Source organism: Oryzias melastigma, linkage group LG14 (genome assembly GCF_002922805.2).
Source record: "Oryzias melastigma strain HK-1 linkage group LG14, ASM292280v2, whole genome shotgun sequence".
In the NCBI taxonomy this organism is placed as follows: domain Eukaryota; kingdom Metazoa; phylum Chordata; class Actinopteri; order Beloniformes; family Adrianichthyidae; genus Oryzias; species Oryzias melastigma.
Window position 1 is genome coordinate 2,539,340 of NC_050525.1, and position 21,513 is coordinate 2,560,852.

A 21,513-nucleotide genomic window follows, 5' to 3' on the forward strand; every position below is an offset into this window, starting at 1 on the left:
TGATAGCATTTGTGGCTAATTTAGCATCCACTTATGTATTTTAGGATTGCTTTCTTCTGCAATTTCTTCTGCAAATAGTGATTTGATTTTTCTGCAAAAAATACATTTTCACAATCCAACATATCCCTGCCATTCATTGATAATATTAGTTATTTCTGTAATCACTTCTGCAAATTGTTTTATCCGCAGCAACTACCTCTTCTGCACACAAAAAAGATTTTACCATTTATTGACATTGTTGATTTCTGGAATTTTTTCAGAGACTTATGGTAAAATTCAGCGTCTTCTGCTATAAGTTATGCAATGAAGCAATTAAAGAAACCACCTTCTGCAAAACTGCAATCAAACGTATTTCCGCAGGAAATGCAAATTTTTCTAGTTAAAACTATTTGTCCAGTGAAAGAAATAATAATAAAAAAAGGGAAAGTAAAATTATATTTCCAATAGTCCTCTAGTGCAGTAGATATATTTTTGAACAGTTTGTTGCTCAAGTGTTCACCTGGATGGAAGTCAGTTTAATCTTCTGTTTCTCAATCATCATCATAGTGGTATCTTCTTCAGCACTTACGCAGCTTCATCTCAAAGCATTATCTAATTATGATCTATCAATGCTAATACCAATACCCATCAACCAAAAGAATGTAAAATAAGGAGATTTTTGAATGAATACATTTCTACGAATTTGGATTTTAGCATAAAAGTTAATAAAAAAATGAGTTAGATGACATTAAAGCCTTATAATGTGAAAAAGTTACCCTTAAATCCAACTCAGAGTTTAACTCCTTGTATCCAAATGGTTAAGAACTCAACAGTTAAAACAGTAACCAAATAAACAAAAGCTTTGCCAATAGTCAATGGGTTTTGCAGACTGAAGGGTTGGAAGGGAAATATACCCAATTAGTCAATTTCTGTAGCTGGGAATTTTCCATCATTGTGTAAAACTCAGAAGGAAACTAAGGACTAAATAGTTAACAGCAAATTGGGCTCTAAGAAAAACAACCGTCTTTCCATAACAGTAAAGGTTTTATTAAAAAAAAAAAAACATTTTACACTTAAATAAAAAATGAGGACAGTACCTTTTGTGATGTCTTGATAGGCAGTAAAATGTTCTTCCTTGTGTGTACTTCTTACCTGTGTGATGTCAGCCAAAGGCTCCTCATCTTGGACCAGCATTTGTGAAAATTGCAGACCTTGATCTGGATTGATCCGCATGACATTCCTGAGCAGAAAAATCCAATCTGGAGTGTAGCCAACCTGAAACAGAAACCAAAGCACCAAACTTTCTCAGAAATTTCGCTTCACCTTCAGGCCCACTTGAAAAAACTGCTTTAATCGTCATCAAAAGGCTTTTTAAAACCTCTGAAGGAATACAGCATCGTACCTTCTTTGCATACAGGACAATCTTGGGGAACTGACCAGTTTCTGCAAAGCACTGAATGACCTTGTTGGGGACGTTGGCCCTCAAGTAGACACTAAGAGCCAAGGTGGGATCCACTGCCTTCACTAGATCCCCCAGCTCCTCAGAACACTCCAGCTAAGACAAGACCAGCAACATTAGTTATCTCTACTACTTTATTTTACTAAATACTCTGGAAATATACAGTACATCCGGGTAGAGCAAACAAGAAAAATAATGCAACTCTTCTGAAATCAAACATACACCTCTAATACATGATGATCTACTGTTGAGAGGGTCACTTTACAATCACAGATGGTAGAGGAAGTTGAAACATTCCAGAGATATCAGATGATCTCACGAGTTACCGAAATAGGCAAGTCACATATACAAAAAGCTAACTCAGGAAGTGTTTTCTCTCTACGGTACCTTGTCCTCTTTGAGCCACTTCTCCAAAAGCTGCTTTCTTCCCTGCTGGAGCACAGGCCTGCAGAGCTCCAGGGACTCGAACTTGTTCAGCTGGCCCTGGTCCAACAGGATACCAAAATACTGCAGCAGGGGCGAGGTCTGGCCTGGCTGAGTGGGAACACCCTGAAAGCGGCGAATGGTGTCTGGTGTGCGCAGGATTCCCTGATAGGAGACATTTTAACAGTGACAATAAACACAAAGAGCACATATGATTAAAAAAAAAAAAAAAAGCTTAACTAAACTGAACTTTTAGTTATAGCTTTGCAAGGAGGAGTGCTGAATTTAATGCTCAAGTGAAAATACCTTTGGTGCATTAGCAGCAACTTTGGCAGCTTCAGCGTAGTTGCCAGCAGCAAATAAGTTATTGAACTTGCGGGCAAAGAGCTCCTCAGCTCCTGCGAGGTTGTTGCGAACAGCTAAACGGAGAGCAAGGTCTGGATTCTGCAGAACGTTGGTGATATATGGAATAATGTTTTCCTCTTCCACACAGACAGACAACACCTGCAGAAGTATATAAAAAAGGTTGCATTTAGTAAAGTGACACTAACAGAACATCTCTCAATTCATAATGCTGATAACCTGAAGAAGGTAAAGTACTTGTACATTACTGCTGATCAAAATCTTTTGACTAATTATCAGTGCGAGTGGTGCACAAAAACACCAGAATTACTGCTCTGGGGAATCCCAGGACACAACAACACATTTTAAGCAGAAAAACACGGGCATTGATGGCCAAAAATCAGCAACGACTCAAAGGACAACTTCAGGAGATTTTTCATAGTAAAGCAAGAACAAAATGTTTTCAATTGAACAAAACACAGGTATCTTCTGCTCAATTTTTGATGACCGACAAATAAAGGAAGTTGAGGTGGCTTAGTATAACGCTGAAACTCAGCCACATTAAAATAGGGCAGCAGAGCACCAAGAAATCTTGATATAAAAATGAGTGTCTGTCAACCTGAATGAACAATTTCTCAACTGAAGTGAGCAATTACATAAATGCCTCGTCTTTTGCCATCAAAGTCGTTTCTGTAAATATTTTTTTGAAAGTTATGACCTAATCTAAACTCTGGGGCACTTTGATTTTAAACAGCTATTTGCTTGTATTGTTCTGATGTCATCAAAAATAAACACTATGAAACTGAACATAAATTAATAATGACTAAACAATGCTTACAGGAAGTTCTCAGGGAGAAGCTGTCCTACATTCATTCTGCAGATTCTATCACGTCTCTTCATATAATATGAACCACAAATACAGATGGAAGGAAATGAGCAGCCTAAATTTCGAAGAATCAAACTTTTTTGTTTTGGGTGAACTTATAAATGGTCAACTGAGCAGAGAAGGAACATTTTGTTGTATTTTCCCAAAAAACAATTAACATATTTGTCCATTACGTACGAAGGCTGAAACTCAATTCTCTGTGGACTAAACACATTTTTTATTTAGTTAAAAAATGTAACGGAGGGCTTTCAACAGCAATCTGTCAATTTAACACAGGGTGTGGGTAGAGGGGGCCAGGACCAAAGGTAAATGATGATAAAGCTAGAGGAAAAAAGCCCTGGTGCAAACACACAATGAAGTTCTCACTGGTGTCTTTTACAGCGACGACATGGAAACTATGGAGAGAAAGAGTACCAGCACTAAGAGGATTAAAGGCACCAGCCTGTGCCTTCACTCTTCATCATGTGCTTTCAAAGAGAAAAAAAGAAAAAAAAAAGTTGCACCTTCATGTGTTCTTCATAAAACAAGTTTTGTCCATTTTTTTCATCTAATTTACATGCAGCAAGTCAGCACTAAATCTACTGTGAATGAAGTAGACTTTGTCTATAAGTAGCATGAAATCTTAATTGTAAAACTCAGACCACTTCAAAACAAAAATAAATTGTTAGCATCACAAAGTGTACAAACAAAATGTCATTAGCTGATGTCAACAACCATGCTGTCTGCACAACCAGAATAGAACAATTTATTTTACACTACAATATAAATAAAAAAAGAGCACAACTATTGATCTAAAAATACATTTAAATAATAATAAAATTAAAATACAACAACTTAAAAATTTGCTTGCTTTTCCAAGACAATTTGAAAAGTTAATGACTGACTAATGACTGATCCATACATTTACTGAAATAGTTTAAAAACAAAAATGTTATCTGATGTTTGACTGGAATAAAAAAAAAAGATTTTGTACTTTTAAATCAAAATGATCAGCTTCACCTTCAAGTCTTTAAGAAAACTATAAAGCCCCGCAGTAATATGATACAACAGGATAATATTACTCTTTCTGTTGGTAACTGATCTGCTTCACTAGCATTACTGAGGAGCCTAATCAGGAGCCAATTTACTCTCAGATAACTCCCTGTGTGTTCTTCTATGTACATGTGACATTTTGCACACACTGCCCCTGTATACAACAAGAGCCAGCTCACCTCAGATCAGCTTACCTCTCTTCCTTCAATTATTCATGTGTTGTGTGGCCTGGCTGCAACATTATTCATCAGCTGCTGTATCGGTTCTCTTTTCTGGTCAGGATTTCAAAACCACTAAGACGCAACCCTCTCAGCTCTCCGTGTGAAACCCTAAACCTCTGCTGTGGTACAGAGCCTTCTGGTAGAGTCGCTGTTTGCCTGGTCGTGACAGACAAGGACTTGTTGCTTTTCCTGGTTAGCAGCATCACTGATGTTTGAGTTATCGTTCATGTATTGCATAAGTAAATACCGGATCATTCGTTATGATTAGGGATGTTTTAATAATAATAATAATAATAATAATTATCAATTTTATTTGAAGTGCATTTCAAATCACTCAAGGACACTTTACAGTAAAATAGCATTAAAATAATAAAATAGTAAACATAAAAGCAAGACACAATAAAATCAACACAGAAGATTGGGTACCCAGTCAAAGTGCAAAGGCAGATTTAAACAGGTGGGCTTCGAGTCTGGATTTGAATAAGGGAAAGAGTTGATTTATGAAGAACAATCATGCCTCAGTGGTCTCTCACAGTATCATGGTCTCGCCGTTTTGCTGATTTTTTTGTGCGATTTCTCTTGCTTTGTTTCAACAGTACATGGTTTTCTGCATTCTGAGTGGCTGTAAACCGCTGTCAATAAACCTCCTAAACATAGTGCATTAAGTTTGCCAAATAAACAAATCTTCAAGCAAAGGTAGATCTTCGTTTTCCTTTAAAAAAAAATGGAATTGTTTTCTCCAAAGATGTGAACTTAAAGTTTTAACAAGAGAAAAAAAATGTGAAAGAGAAAAGTGTATAAAGTGTGTAGTGAGGGGTTTCATAACCAAAAAACATCTATAATTGTTGTAAAAAATAAAGATAACTATTTTGCAGATTGCAGATTACTTTTACAGATTACTTTTGAATGCAACTCCCATGATAAATGAGGGACGATTGTAAAGACATTTGCATTGGAAATCTAGTCTTACCTGTCCCTTCCTGTTGACTCCAATAATTCCTGAGGTGGGCTCATGGGGTGCAGTGACAAAGATGGTCTCGCCACTGATGCGGTTCATGTAGATGCAGGTTCCCGTCTCCAAATCATAGAGGTGGATGTAGCCGTATTTGGTGATGAGAAAAACTACATCATGCTTTGAACTGATCTGGAAATTTAAGTTTGAGAAAATGTCACAATATTTTAATAACTCACAAATAGCTTTGTTTGGTAAAGTCACTAAAACATTGCCAGCTGGAACTTAATGACCAAAGACAAGTATCTTGCAGGGCATTAAAAACAACCCCCTGGGTGATCAATGAGCCGATATCTGGCTTCTTTGGAAATATTGGCAAATTTAGAAAATAATAAAATGTAATAAATATGCAGGTAGAAGACAAATATTCTCTTAGCTTTAAAAGGCACAACTAGATGTATTGGCAATACAATCATTTGCTACACTTTGCTTCTAAAAAAAAAAAAAGACAAAAATGTTACTTTAAATGATGTTGGTACACAAAACTTTTTATGGCTGTGAGTAAGCTTTTCAACCAATCCAAAAAATGAAAAGGATCCGTTTATCTGTCCTACAATCTCAACCAGAAGAACAAACTTTAATGGTGGATTGAAAACAGTTAAAATGAAACAATGAGAATTGGAAAAATACAATTCTAAGCACCAACTTTATGTTCAAACAGAGATACAAACCTCTATTTCTAAAATGTGATGGCTTTAAATCTTTTAATGCACATCAGTTTCAAATAAATGTAATATATTTCAAATCCATCAATAAGCATCATTATTTCTATGCCGTGCTTTGAAAAGTCAATGGTGTCTGCTCAGCCATAAAAGAATACCTGCATGGCCACAGGAAAGTCATTCTGAGCTTCTGGAGGGAAGAAGACATCCACGGCTTTTTTGGGAAATGGCTGGTTACCAGTTGGTGGAGTGCCAACTTCAATGATGTGCAACTGAATGAAAGAAAAAATAAAGCTCGTTAGGACAGTCCTGAATTTTTTTTTTTTAAATACCACCAACAACCAGTCATGTTCAGTAATCTCTGAAGGTTTCCAAAATCTGCTACCTTTCCTCCAGCTTGGCCTCGGACAGCGAAGCAGAATAAAGTCGACTCTTCTGCATTTCCTTCCATCTTGAACTGCGCAAAACCTGCGGCGTGGCCTTCAATGGGCTGAGAAACCTTTCTGTCTACTGAGTACAGCTGCATGGCCCCCACCACTCGATTTTGCTAAACATAAATTAACAGGCAGAGTTCTGAGTCAAATGTAAAGGCAGGCATACAGACAAGCAGGTGCGCATTGAAAAAGAGGACCATTTACAAATTAGAGCCACATTTAAAATGTATTTGTAGACTGGATGTCTTTACAGGATAAACAAGAGCCTCCAGACACTCTAGCGTTTGTTAGAAAGCTTTACCTGAGCTGAAATGCCAATGAGCAGGAGCCATTTCTGCTTTGCATCAGTGCGGTAGTTGATGATCTGGCAGCCCGCCAGGCTGGAATGGCGGTCAAAGACCTTCACAGGCTGCGAGTCTCCCTCCATGCTCCAGTGGTAGACGGCCGTGTCAGTCACAAGAGCTACTGTGTTTAAGGAGATCCACTTCCAGAAAGTAACATCGTCGGTCATGGTGTGCGCTTTCATTTTGCTCTTCATCTCAATGTTAAAGATCTGGAGGGTTTTTGCCGCTAAGGGGGGAAAACGATGGCAAAGGCCAAACCAAAAAAAAGTCAGTTTCTGATCAGAATGTCTGCAAATACAGAAACAAACTAAATGTTCCAGAAAATAAAAACCATGAAACGTCATTGGGTAGAAAGGGTTTGAATTAAAATATCAAAGAACTCTTCAACAATATAGAGAGACAGACGAGGGATGCAGAACATGCTGTGGGTGTGATTTGTTTTGTGTCAAGTGAAACAGGTAGGTTTAAAAAAGGAAATAAATTAAAGCTGTGCTGGCTCTGATCTTCACAGACCGGAAAACGTGTCTTTCATGTCTTAGAGCACCATATATTACATAAACTGTCCAAACCAATTTTAAAGCTTATGATTAGGACAGTGGAAAAAAAAAATCAAGAAGCTAGCCAAATAATGCCAAATTACCATACAAAGAGCTATTTCACCAGTTTATAACTTTTTGGTAAAATCTGGCAGTAGAAAAAAATGAAAGGGTCAATCATAGGTATTTAAGAGCTTAGAGAGAGGTCATTCAATTTCTCGCTTAATTATTTACAATTATCTAAGATTATATGCTGACAAAGACCTAAGGAAAAGAATATTGACTTACCTGTTTTGTTCCGTTTTTTTTTCTTTTTAGTGAGGTTAATTAGGTGAGCTAAAGCCTTATTAAGAAGCAGTGTGACCGCTTTCTGCGTTAATCATTCATTAATTATGAGCAGTGTGTGGCAAAGCTTTGACATGAGTTAAGATTATTTCCACATTAGTTAGCCATGGGATCTAAATATAAAAAGCAACCTGACAAAAAGATCTGGAACAGCTGTGGTAGAGAAAAAGCCCACCAACTGTTTTCATGAATCAAAACTAGCTGTTAAAGGCGTGCATTTTTACTGTAACCATTGTAAGTTAGAGTTACACAGACAGTTCACGGCTGATGTGGGATTTCACATGAATACTGACAGAGAAAGAGTCATGGAAAAAGAATAAGGACAGAGGATAAAAAGAAAACACTGATAATAAAATATGCAAATCAAGCTGAAAAAACATGCACCACAACCCAAGTCACAGAGGGGTGTGAAGCTATCCATTCATTATAGTTTCTGTTCCTTTATTTGTATTTTTCTACACAAGTACACAGCTTATTTGATGAGTCTGAATATTCTCAGTCATTCAGGTCATGTTACCACATTCTGTTTTTCAGGTCAAATGGACAATTGGAAGGTTGATCTGGAAGACGTTTTTCTGATCTTCTAAGTAGATTCTTTATCTCTGATTTATTATGCTTACAAATGCCTAGATACCTACAGAAAACAGAAGAAGCTATTCGAAGAATCGTGCAAGTTTAACATTTTGCAAAGAGATATAGAGAATAAATTATGTGACATTCAAGAAAGATCCTTCACTTGTGCATGCCAAGGTTTTAGTTAGGCCTCATCTTAAAGGGATTGAATTCCATCTTATATCTTGGAATCAAATACAGTGTTTATTTTCCTTCATTCTGTCATTTATTCCTGTCGGAAATTTGACAAACTGTTTGTTCAAAATTTTCTTCTTCTTGTTGTATATTTAACTTTGAGTTGACACAAAAAATGTTTTCTTCTGCCCTCAATAGCTGGCCGAATGCAGTCAATAAGCTTTTTCAAGCGTTATTCAATTGTTACAACATAGGGCTTGTGGGGTCCAGAGTTAATAAAGCGCTACAATCTAAAACCAAATAGTATTCCATCATGTTTAAATCTTGGTATATCAAACCAAGCATCGTCTTTCTTTGCATTTAGTATTAGGTTGGAATCTTTTGCCTAACTGACCAATATGAAATCAAATATCTCATCAAAGCCGATACTGTATGTCAACAGATAAAGGATTGATGAAAACATGCTTTAAATTTCTCCAGTAAAGAGATGTGACGATCCAATCAGTCTTGATGGCATGCAAGAAAGACCTTTAAGGACTGGATTCGCAACAAGGAATTTCCAAAAGTAAGTGCTACCTGTTCAGGCGTATTCGGGCGGAGAACAAATTTGACATGAGTTAATTGGAAAGCGAAAGTAAAAGAAGTGGCAAATAACCAACAGTGGAAAGCCACTGAAAAACAACAGAAATGGGAGTGGTGATCATTTTTCTGAATACATCACATGCAAATCAGCGCTCAAACGTGTGACTTGTTTTACACTGAAGGTGTGAAAAGTGAAGCAGAAACATTTGACAAAAATGTTGTTTGTATGCACAACAAAGTAGGGATTAGTCTGGGTCTCCCTGTGCCCGTCCCCAGCCCAGATTTAAATACAGGGTTGTGTCAGGAAGGACATCTGGGGTAAAAAAAAAAAAAAAAAAAAAACTCTGCCAAACCACCTGTGCGAATCAGTGAAAGCTGAATCGCTGTGGCGACCCAAGACAGATGTGCCGAAACATGAACAACGTTGTTTGTATGTGTGAACCAAGACTGCATTTTCTTTTAAATTTACTTCAAATTATAAATAGTTTGTATAAAAATTTAAAGTGAAGTTGTAAGTACAGTTTGTAGACCTAAAACTTCACAAAAAAAATTGAAAAATACATTGATTTTGAAAATGGAAATATAAAATGTAAATTAACTTTTTTCCCCAATGAATTACTGAATTAAGAAGTTCTTAATCACTTAGTCACATGATAAAAATTATAAAATGCCAGCAAGCTGTATGACTGTGAAAGCTAAATCCTGTTTAGGAATATTTGTAAGATACACAAAGAATTCTTTCAAAATTTCAATTTTTAAAAATGTAACGTAATAGCGTCTAGAGCTTTGTCCATAAATTGACAAAGATCATATATTTATAATACAATTAGTCTTTAAAAAAACAAAGAAACAGGATTTCTCTTCCACAAAAAAGTACTAAAATTTCAACTCACCGTCTGCAAACATAAGAAAGCAGTAATGGAAAAAGTGTAAACAGAAAAAGACAAAAACAAAAACAACATAAAAGTCAAAGTACTCATGGATGCTGGACAATAAAAGATCAACACTAGGTTACACTAGATACAATTTGAGGAATAAAAATATGACAGTTGATATTAAAAACTACAGCAGAAAATTAAAGTGGCTTGGTGTACATGGACATCAGAAAAGCTAAAAAGCTTAATACAGTTGACAAATATCACATGTCTGATTACTGTACTTGATTAGGTTTCATTCCCACTAATCTGCAAGCCTTGAATCCTAACAGCACTACATCGCTTTTTCACATGAATAAAGTCTCTTTATGTCCCCAGAAACAAAGACATACCTTTAAGTGCGATGACTTTGCTGGCTGGGTTCATGATGGCGCTGTCAGCTGAGATGGGCCTGCGGATCGGTGTATTGGGATCGGCCAAGTCAATGATCACCACTTGAGTCTGCTCACCTACTTTCTCCCTGACACAGATGAACTTATCGGACTCCATCGTAAGGGTGCTGAAGCCGATGTTGGCCGGATTGATTCCCAAGTTCTGGAGCTAAGACAGACAATAAAAAAGAGCAGTAATAGTCAATTTACCAAAGATTAACTGGGTTATTAGAGTATTTACAAACATTTATTCATCCTCTCTAAACTATGATGATTACAAAGTATCTTTTGTTGCAATAATTTTCCATAATTTATCCCATCATAATTCTATGACAGCAACTGACTATTAAAAAATTAGCTGGTTAAATTTAAAATATTGCTGTTGGAGTGAATGTATGTGTCCCTCTATAGTTGAACAATTACAGTTGAATCAGTCAATTTAGGAATTCAAAACTAGATAGGCCTATGATAAGGACAACAAGTGGGAATCTCCTGACTTTTGCAATTACAGAAAACTGTCCCATAAAGACTGGTGCAAGTCTCACTCTCTGCCACATGCCCTCTACACTGAAATCAGCAGAAAGTCTTTTCATTAACGAAGGAAACCATTTCTAAAACAGGAAAGACCTGCATGGTGTAGTAACAATAAACATGTTGACTATGCTTCAAAATGAATTAAAAATAATAAAACAAAAAAGACAGCCAGTGAAAGCCTAAAGTAAGCTTGGTCTGGCAGACCTGCAAGCATGCTTGGCTTACTGTCAAATGGGAATAAAGCACAGCAGATCAGCAACATTTTCCTAGTAAATAATAAGTCGATGATTTGAGAGCTTTGGGGCAATACTATTTTAATCCTTAATACTATACTTAATATATTTCTCCTACAATTCCAGAAATTTCTTCAATTCACTGCATTATTTGTCTATACAGTATCTGTTGATTCTTACTGTTCAACTTTTTTTAGTTAAAATTAAGATCAAATATTACTGCCATTACTCTAGACTGAATTATTTAGGAATTACAAAACTGAGGTATAAATAAAGCTAAAAATAAATCAGACAGATTTTTTTCATTAAGTTGATTTCTAACAAACTTTCAAATGATTGCTTAAACTGAGTTTTGATAAGGGGCAAGGCAAAACCAACAAAAAAAAACTATTATCCCTTGTTTACCATTGTTCTTCTATTGCTTTATGAACTTCTGTTAATATTCATATTGTTTTTGTTATGCACCAAGTTGCTTTAGCTCATTTACATATGAAAGAACTTAACTGGCATTATGTTTGTGATCCTTAAGGTTTTATATGTTATTATACCATGGTCTGGGTGAATACTCTATTCTTATTGGCTCCTGGGTGTGGATTAAAAAGTGATAATGCACAGTAATAACGCACACCTAAAAAAGAAGTTCCGGTCACACAGACCAAACGTTCGATATCACTGCGCAGGCTTCTTTAAAACACATTTTTCCTTCATTGTCTGGACAAAACAAGCAGTAATGGATAAACTTTCTCTCTGAACTGATGCTTTATTTAACTTATTGTAGCGACCAGCATTTATATTCCTCTCCTTTTGTAAGGTAAATTAATCATGACAAATTGGTTATTCTCCTTCTAATAAAACATCACTCGACATGAAAGGTGTAGTCTTCTGTTTCACCACAAGAGGGAGTTTCTGCTTTTAGAGCAGCTCAGAAGAACGAACCTGCCGTGAAATAAAACACAGACAGAAGCTGATTGTGTTCTGTTTATGTTCTAGCTGCTCACTGAAGGCTTAACGTCAGAAAAAGAAGAAAAATGTCCTAATTTGTCCGGGTCTTTCTTTCAAAACAGCAACACTTTACCGCTGCAGTTGAGGTCTGTAACGGCTTCCGGCTTCATGCCGGGTTCCATGTCACCGTGACAACAAACCGCATCACGGATCAAATAGTCCGCTTTGTGTGAAAAAATGAGCTAAATCAAAGTAATAACAAGAATAAAGTACTAAATATTGATTGAATGTTTATTTATTTTGTAAATGACCATGGTATAAGCAGGATAATACCCTCCGAAGAGTGCATTATGAGAAACTAACACACTTCACAGAGGCAACCGCGAACCGGAGGATGGTTTAGGCCTCCACGTCGTGCGTTAATTTCTCATAACGCACTCTTCGTCGGGTATTATCCCTTACTTAATCAACCTGTTACAACTGTAACAGCTACCACTCTTTTGTAAAGACTACCCACAAGGTTTACTAGTATTTGAGAATGTTTAATGGTTCTTCTAGAAGCACAATTCTGAAATCAGACACTGATGTTGAGTGAGACAGCTTGGCTAGCAGTATTTGCTTTAACTCATCCCCAGGGTGTACTATTGGCTTAAGATCAGAACATTGCTTTCAGCAATGGCGCACATTCATGTTGGAAAAGGAGGGGTTTGTCACTCCCACAAGTTTTATGGTATGCTGAAGAATTTAGAATTCCTACTACTAGAATTAAAGGGGCTATGCCCAACTTCTGAAAACAACACCAAGCCATAAGCTCACCACCACCAAATTTCACACTTGTCACAATGTAGTCAGACCATTGACATGAATAACAATGGACGGCTCAACCCCCCCTCCTCCTGTGTTCCAAGGCCAAAGTCCCATAGACTTCCATTGAGAAACAAACAGTTATCTCTGTCATTTTATTTGTCAGAATAATCATTCTTGCTCTGATGCGTCCTTAACACGTTCTTTCTAATCCTAATTTTTTTAAAAAGATCATTTTCTTTATTGCCGTTTATTCAAGTTATAAACTGACCAATCAGATACCTCAGTAATAGCTCGTGGCTCCTGCTGGCCCCGCCTCAAACATTTGATTGACAGATTCCTCTGCACCGTTTTTAGTGGGAGGGATGTGGGCTTCAAACAAGGCGGAACAAGCTCACTCCTTATTGGTTGACAGTACGTCCTCTAAAAAGTGACTCAGACCAACTCACCAGGAAGTGATGGTGAAGGCTCTGGTCTGATTTCGGGAGGGTGGAAGGTAATAATTTCCTATGGGGGGAGTGGAGTCAATGCTTCATACGTCCAATTCTTATTAGACGGTCTATGAGTCAGACTAGTGCCATTCACCTGGAAATCCACAAACATATCCATTAGATTGCCAGATGGAGGAGTGATTTGACCCTCCAGAGAACAAGTCACCAACGATCGAGTCTATTGGCAGTCTGCTTGACATCACTACGACAATAAATCATATATTAGTACATACATTGTACTGGGGGATGTTTGGCTTGGATGCAGCTGCTTGACCATGAAAACCTATTTCATGGATCTCTTCAGACACCGTTCTTAAGGTAATCTTAAGGCCACATTAAGTTTTAATGTAGTGGGGTAAAAGATTCTACAAAAAGTTGGCAATATATCCGACCAATCTTTAGCATCTGCTGACCCCATCTGTCAGTTTGTTCAGCCTACAACCCTGTGGCTAAATTCCTGCTGTTCCTAATTAATACTGGTTACTATGGACATTTCTAAACTTAACTTGCTGCACTGGTAGCAACATACTGTATGACAGCAGTGGAAGTCACTGAGCTCAAAGAACATCCCAGTCTTTCTTAAATGCTTGAAGAAGCTTTTTGTAAGCTTAAGTGCATGCTTTTTGGGTGTGGAAGTGACTGGGAGACTTGAATTCAATCATTTGGATGATTCAGTAATACCTTTGGCAAAATGAGAATGTTTTATTTATTTTAACATTTTTGAAATGAATAAACTCTTAAATTTTGGTCAATTACTCCATCCATGTTCTTTCACTCATCAGGGTCGCGAGTCAGCAGTCTAAAGCAAAGATGTCCAGACTTCCCTCTCCCCAGAGGAGCACTTCTTCCAGCTCCTCCGGGGAGACCCCCGAGACGTTCCCCGGCCAGCCGAGAGACTCAAGTCTTTGCAGTGTATCCCGGGTCTTCCCCGGGGCCTCCACCCAGTGGATAGTGGTCACTTGTTTTTATTTTTTTTATTTATTTTTACTTTTTTTTAGTGAAATGACTCAATTTTTCAACTAAAGCTTCATTTTGATTTTTTTTTTTTTTTTTTATTAAATTCAGCTGAATTGTATTAAAAAGAACACTGAAAGTGAAGCTGTCAATGTAACTGCCCCTGTAAATTCTAAGGAGTTTTCTATGAGGTTAAACCTTTATGGTGTTCTTGTTAAATATAAGAAGCCTTACGAAGCAGAAAGAGTAAAAGTTGTGGCACACACATTGAAAGTTCAGGGCAGAGGAAAGGGTGCACTAGCAAAATGCTGAGGCTTGCAGCAATTCACTGCAATGCTTCACAACAGGAAACTAGGAACTTACTGTGGACTAGATCTGAAATAACAGGTCTGCCCAGTAGTGTCTCCCCCACTACTACAGGCGACTGGTGAAAGACATGTGATCAACCAGAAGACAAAAGGAAGAGTGGTTGCTTATTATGTTGGATGAAAGAGGAAAAGTAGAACGGAAAGCATGTATTTTTCCAGTTCATTCATGCCCTCTCCCTACTGGTTAATGCTGAGGTAGTTTAAAGACTGCCGTTTCCTTTTTCTCAACTTTATCTTACATTTGGACAGAGCTGCAGAATGTCAAGTGTTCAAAGGGTCGGCATCCTCCCCTGCCTGTCACGAGTTATCAGCTGGTCATTTACTTGCACAGCTCAAAGTACGGCATGGAAACCTTGCAAGTTTGAACAGAAAAGTGTACTGGGTGAACCAGCATCTTTCTTTATACCAACACAACAGAAAGATTAGGAACAAATGTGGTTAAAACAAATGGCAACAAATAGTAGGCAGTAACATTACTTTTTAGAGAACAGGAAACATTTTCCCTGACTAAGAACCTCTTCTTAGAGCTAACCATAACATTTATTTGGAAGATTACTGCTAAGCATGTACCTGTCTAACCTCCTTTAAACACCTCCACATTTGCTAATGTTAACACAAGCCTTTAATATTGGAATATTAAGATTGGCAATGCACAATAATGTAAGTAAATGTGATACATATGAAGAATAAATTGTAAAAGCCTTCCTCTGATTGAAATTCATCAACTTTACAACACATCACAAATTCTCACAATGTGTTCTGTGTGTTTTGTACACATAAAACTGGGGTAAAAAAATCTAATTATTGTGTATAAATAAAAGGCATATTTTTAAGCAAAGAAGGCATGGTGTGATGAACATGTAGCTATGACTTGACACATGAGAATTGTATTAAGTGAACACAATCAGTTGCTTGTTTTCACAACTTCTTCACAGTGTTTTTTTTGCAACAGAAAAGAAACCTACTCATTAAAAGTTGCTTACTAAATACACAATAAAAGATTTGGCTAACAAAAACCCACCAAGTTGTTGTTATACAAACTAAATCTAAGTATGCATATAAGGCCCGGTCCCACAGGATTTGATGACTATATCACGGGTAAAAAATTAAACACGCTAACTTTATGCATGTTCACAGAACAGCAGTGATACAGACGTCAGAGTCCATTCCACTTCCAGAGCACTGCTTAATCACGTCCTCCCACACTCAGCCGCTAAACAGGCGCTGTAAGCAGTGGTACAAACCCAGACTGGCCGGGATACAGCCGTGCACGAACGCAAAATTTCGGCATCCAAGCGTGTGTGCCGGCGTTCGCTCCACACCCCGATTTCACACTGAAACTCCTGTTTCACAGCTGTGTACTGGTACCACACGCAGTCACCTGGTGTCTACATTTTTGTGCACTTCTATAATTCTTACCGCGTGTAACAGCGGCCAAAATTTGTATGCGTGGATGCGCATCTATTCCGTGGCCATATCTCGGCCACCAGTCACACTGCTAACAGCGCCTGTACCACGGGGATGGAATTTTTTCCGTGCTCCAGCCGTGATATGGCCGTGAAAGCCAGTGGGACCGGCTCTTCAAGAACAATCTTAAGTTATTTACTGGTTACTGAAGGAAAAAAAAAAATCATATTAATGAGTTCTAAAGCTTTCATCATTTAACATAAAGTATCACACAAAGTTCAATCAAAGAACTTATGACAAAACGTGGCACTGGCAGAGCTATAGAAAAAGGACAACGCTGAAGCTTAAAAAAAAAAAAAAAACATTAACATATTGAGATTCTGACTAACTAGCAGAACAGCTTGCATCTAATTTTTAAATGACACTAGTGCAATAAAACTTTTGTCACGACCATCTACACTATACTATATAAATAGATGACATATAAAAGTGCAAGCAATGCAAGTTGACCGGATGACGGACATGAAGTTTCAGAGAAAGAAGAGAGGAAACAGAAGAGGGGACACTAAATTATCCTTTTTGCAGACTAAGCACTGGCTTTCTACACAAGAGGGACCACAAAAAAAACAGTTAAGTGCAAGCAGTCGACATACCCAAGTTTTAGATTTAAATTTGTATACATTTTCTTTTGGGGCATTTATGGTTATGTTATTGTACTACAGTAGAACATAATGTGTTCAAATTTAGAAGATTACCAAAGCAATGTTTTATTTTTCACTTCAACCCTGCATTAGCCTTGTAAACTTAAATTATAGTCAAACAAGTCATAGATGAGATATATTTTATTTTCTCTGCAACGGATTTTATTGTCTATATGCATGCTCTGTTGAATTAGTCATATAACCTTTGTACTACCCTAGGCATGTTAACATAAAAAGTGGGGTCATCTGAACCCCACAAGACAGCGAGCTGAGCTCATTTTATTTTATCCGAAGGATTTTTTATCTTCACTGTTGTCCGTGGCAGACAAAAAAAATCATGTCCACTTTTGTCATGGGAGGGATCACACATCAATATAAGGGTGGGGTCATCTGGACCCCAGAAGAGAGCACAAGGGTTAAAACAGCTGCCCTATAACTAGTGACTCAAACTGAACAAATTTGAATTTGAAAAATTCTGATTTTAAACCAATCTTACATTAAAACTAAAATTGTTTTGGCTAAAATAATAAGATTACAGTGCTTTAAATAAAATTTGATCCATGAACTTCAACATTCTATAATACACTCTCCGTATGCTGCTGTTACTTTCTGCATGTTTTCTCTATGGAAGGAAAGATCTTAATAGGCAGCCTAAAATTATTACACAATTTCATTGTTACTGTGAGCACAAAAGGCTTTTGCAGAGCTCAGCCTTCATGTTGTTCCACCCACAGATTAACACATGACCTGCAGTCAAATTAACAAATACAGCAATATTGCAGAAACCTTTGTATTCTGCTATAAACTTTAGTTATCTTCTGTAATGGGATGCATCTACAATAAAAGCCAAAGTTTGAATCCAAAACTGCAGCATCAGACCACTCTTTTCTTACACCTTCTGTGAATGTGAATTCAACTTCTGCTTCCCTCTTTTTTGTGGCAGGAAAGAAAAGAACCCATTGATGATAACACAATTTAAAATTCAGAGCAAGAAATTTGTAGAAAAAAAATTGAAAACCAACCAGTTGAAAAAAAAAAAAAAAAATTAAAAACCATACAAAAGGAGCCAGAAAGCAAAAAACAGGTGAGTATTTTATGTTTAACAGTTGTGTAATGAAAAAAAAAAAAAAAAAAAAAAAAAAAAAAAAATTCTGAAATTGTGCAGTTGGCCAAAAGGCGTTTTGACACGATTATAAGGTGTGGTGGTCAGATAGCACATGCAAGCTCACAAAGTGGGACAACAGATAAGCTTAAAAGGACACGAGGTTGACTTTACTACAACTGAAGTGATCTTTTCCTTTTGGGACAAAACCAACAAGCAGGAAAACATTTCCTTCTTAAACCCCCTCAGCAAGTGTTTCCGCCTCCATCAATTTACTGTTATCGGGAAAATACATGACTACCATGGACGCCGTACTCGATTGAAAAAGTCAGTCACAGAAATTAGACAAGAGCGATTTAAAAAAAAAAAAGTTCATTTAAGGAAACATAAAATTAGACAAATGAATTTCATGACATATTATGGGGCTACAATACAAGAGTAGATTCAACTATGATAAACGATAAAGTAAGAAAGTTTACGTGAATAAAAACATTCATTTCTGAGAATGTAGCAAACAAACTACACAAGTGTGACGTCGTCGTCAATTTAGTTTTTATTAAGTGTATTAAAAAGTAAAAACCTGTAATATCTATCAAATGCTTTCTTTAAAAAGTAAAGTACACTGACGATACATTTCATATTTCAAACTCTGTAAATGAAGGTAAGAGACAGAGGCTAACACTTTAGTGTTAGCCTGGGCTACATGCTAACTAAGGGAAACGTCATCCACCCTGTCAAGCTAGTTAGCTTTAATGGCTAACTTAGCTCGCAAGAGATTTAATCTTCCTAAAAAGAAAGTTAACAAATCTGTTGAGTATCTGACTGTGATTGTAACTGACAAACAAACTTTAGCAGTAAACTTAGTCACTCATTCATCGCCATACCTGCAGGTGCTCCTGAAAGCGAATAGGCAGTATCTGAGCCATGGCGGTTCCTCTGTCACTCTCCTTTAATTTCTTCGGAAGCTAACCAACCACTGCGGCTTCAATCAGCCGGCCTTCCAGGGAGCGTGTCTAGTCTGAAGTCCAATTCTGTATTAATTCTAACCCTTGCTAGAAACCTACTGTCAACGGGATCGCTACTTTGTACGTGTCCTTATACTTATTTCCGTATAAACTTCCCCTTGCTAACTACGGGCTGCTGCTATACCGACTCCCTGGACCAGCAATGGCGATGTAGTTTAGCCAGCATAGAAAACATCCCGGAAGTGGAAGTGAGCCCAGAGTGGCGGATGGATACGAAATTTGACTTCTTAAACAGCGCGAAATGTCCAATAAAGCAAAATGAATTTTCAATATTATCACTGTTTTTTATGTTTTGTACAAAATACACACTTAAAATCAAAGGTTAAGCTTAAAACGGTACGTGAAGACAACTAAAAAAAATGGAACTATTTCTTTGTAGTCGCCCTTTGATTTTTGCCACATCATTCGTCTGCGTATTTAAACGTCATTCGCAGCCGAACCCAGTGATTGTACACTTGTTCACAGCAGCCAATCAGATTAGCCTACACCCAGCAGAAAGGCAATTCATTTGAAAGCTTTACATGTGTTTCAGCACGGTGATATGATTGCAATGTTGACCCTTTTAGCTTCAATTGACCATTCTAGAGATCATTTTACCCCTTACTCCCCTCATAGACCTGGGAATAAGGCATTTGACTCATTTAATGCTGATCAGTTTCAAGGACTTGACTGAGGCTGATTAAAAAGAACTTTTAACATCATCTAAATTCTTTGAAAGATGTCTGACCTCCCTGGATTGGATAAGGAGGTCAGACATGTAGTATACAGCAAGTACACTCAGTTTATTGCTAAAAGTGTGGCAGAATACTTGAAGTTAACTTTTTGTATACCGTCTATATATTGTAAACTTAAAATGTTCCAATTTAGTCAGAAGAAGTATTCAGTTAGTACGCGTACATGGTCTCTAATATACTTCCTATACTTTTACCCAAGAATATCTAGTAGAATAAACTCCAAATGTGATACTTTTTCTAAAGGGTTCTTCAGAAAACGTGAACATGTCTTTTGTTTCTCAGTTAGACTCACTCAAAGAGTGTAGTTCTGTTGAAGAAAGCAGTAAACACCATGTTAAAAAGAAACATGGGTTTAAATTTACACACAGTGCAATAAAACCGTTTAAATCAGATAATTCCTTCTACTTCCTTTTAAGCTTCCCACTTCTATGACCCATATTCTGCTATACAATGATACACCTTAATCTCAGTATTCTCGGCAATAATATAACAATAGATTTCAATGAAATTATAACTTTCAGATGAAACTCTGAGCAGATGTACACAGGATATCTGTGTGTGCATCCCAGTTTTCATTTCCCTTTTTTCACGACCACAATTTCTGGTGGCAGAGGATGTGTATTTGTTGCATAACATGAGCATGAATACTCTTTGGTGCTTTGATGAGCCAGCAGTTGTAGCCTCTGATGAAATAGATTGCAGAAAAATACCACATGGATTTTGTCAAATGTGTGAATCAATGATTTGTTAAATTTACTTTGTGAAGCACAGTTCTAGTACTGATGGTACTTTTGTCCTAATTTAACCCTCGTGCTATCCTAGGCGTGCTTAAATTAAAAATGGGGTCATCTGGACCCCACAGACAGCGCACTAAGCTTTTTTTTCAAGGATTTTTTATCTCCACTGGTGTCCGTGGCAGACATAAAATCCTGTCCATATTTGGCATGGGAAGGATCAGACATCAATGTAAGGGTGGGGTCATCTGGACCCATAAGAGAGCACAAGGGTTAACAAATAATGTTGAACAAAGATAGCATTACAAAGCTAATGAAATTCCATTTTTGGTTGCATGATGCATAATGCTATACCCCTGAGCAGATGCTTGATCCATAAAGAGAAAACTGCAACACCGAACAAGAAAACAAGAACAGAAAGCAGTTTTTGATTTGCATATTTTTTGCTATTGGCCATTGAGTTGTCATGACTTTGTTCAATATTTGACAAACAGAACATCTTTGGAAATCCTGAACTGTGTGATTGTCATTCATATCAGCTAACAGTGATGAAGCATATTTTAAGAGTGTTTCAACTAATATACCAGTGATGCTTTTATTCATCAAAACTTGAATGTTTTATATAAAAAATAAAGTGATTTTTCTATCCGTGTCATGCTACTAATCAGTACTATGTAGTGATTTAAAATAACATTGTCTTTTTTTTACTTTTCATCTCTATGTATTTTGTGTGCATGTTATTATTATAGTTATTATATTTTAGTATTCTATACATATTGACATGAAGTTTTCAGGGTTTTTTTCTTGAATCTCTACCACTTTCAGTATTTTAATTCCTTTATGGTCATTAGGTTGAAAAAGTCTTAGTCTACTCTGATTAGTTTGCCTTACTCTCTATTTGTTTTGTCAATAACCAGCGACCAGGGAGATATTTGCAAAATTTTAGTCCATTTCAGGAGGTTGTCTTACGTCTTTCCCTCTTGTTTAATTGATAATTAAGTATTTTGTTTCCTGAAGTGAAAAGAGAAACCATGAGCATCATGACCTTCTTCTTTTTCTGAGTTGTATCTTGTGAGGTTTGAGTGTTAGAGACTACATCAGTAGTCCAGTTTCTTAAATAATCTGTACTTTCACCAACAGAGTGGATGCTGTATCAAGTCCATTCAGGTCCATT

At 37.0% G+C, this 21,513-nt stretch overlaps 1 protein-coding gene across 2 annotated transcripts in view; it reads right to left on the reverse strand.

Moving 5' to 3' along the window:
- Positions 1–19,051, reverse strand: part of cltca (clathrin, heavy chain a (Hc)) — a 43,434-nt gene extending 24,383 nt beyond the window's left edge. The window contains exons 1-11 of one of the 2 annotated variants that reach the window (XM_024262346.2): positions 18,731–19,051; positions 10,272–10,479; positions 9,898–9,900; positions 6,752–7,020; positions 6,402–6,563; positions 6,175–6,288; positions 5,313–5,486; positions 2,168–2,365; positions 1,826–2,026; positions 1,382–1,534; positions 1,132–1,254 (exon numbers count right to left, since the gene is read on the reverse strand). In XM_024262346.2, coding sequence (XP_024118114.1) covers positions 1,132–1,254; positions 1,382–1,534; positions 1,826–2,026; positions 2,168–2,365; positions 5,313–5,486; positions 6,175–6,288; positions 6,402–6,563; positions 6,752–7,020; positions 9,898–9,900; positions 10,272–10,479; positions 18,731–18,772 — 1,647 coding nt within the window. In that variant the 5' untranslated portion in view covers positions 18,773–19,051. The remainder of the gene's footprint in view (positions 1–1,131; positions 1,255–1,381; positions 1,535–1,825; positions 2,027–2,167; positions 2,366–5,312; positions 5,487–6,174; positions 6,289–6,401; positions 6,564–6,751; positions 7,021–9,897; positions 9,901–10,271; positions 10,480–18,730) is intronic. The other variant, XM_024262353.2, reaches the window with a different exon arrangement.
- Positions 19,052–21,513: the final 2,462 nt, after the last annotated feature.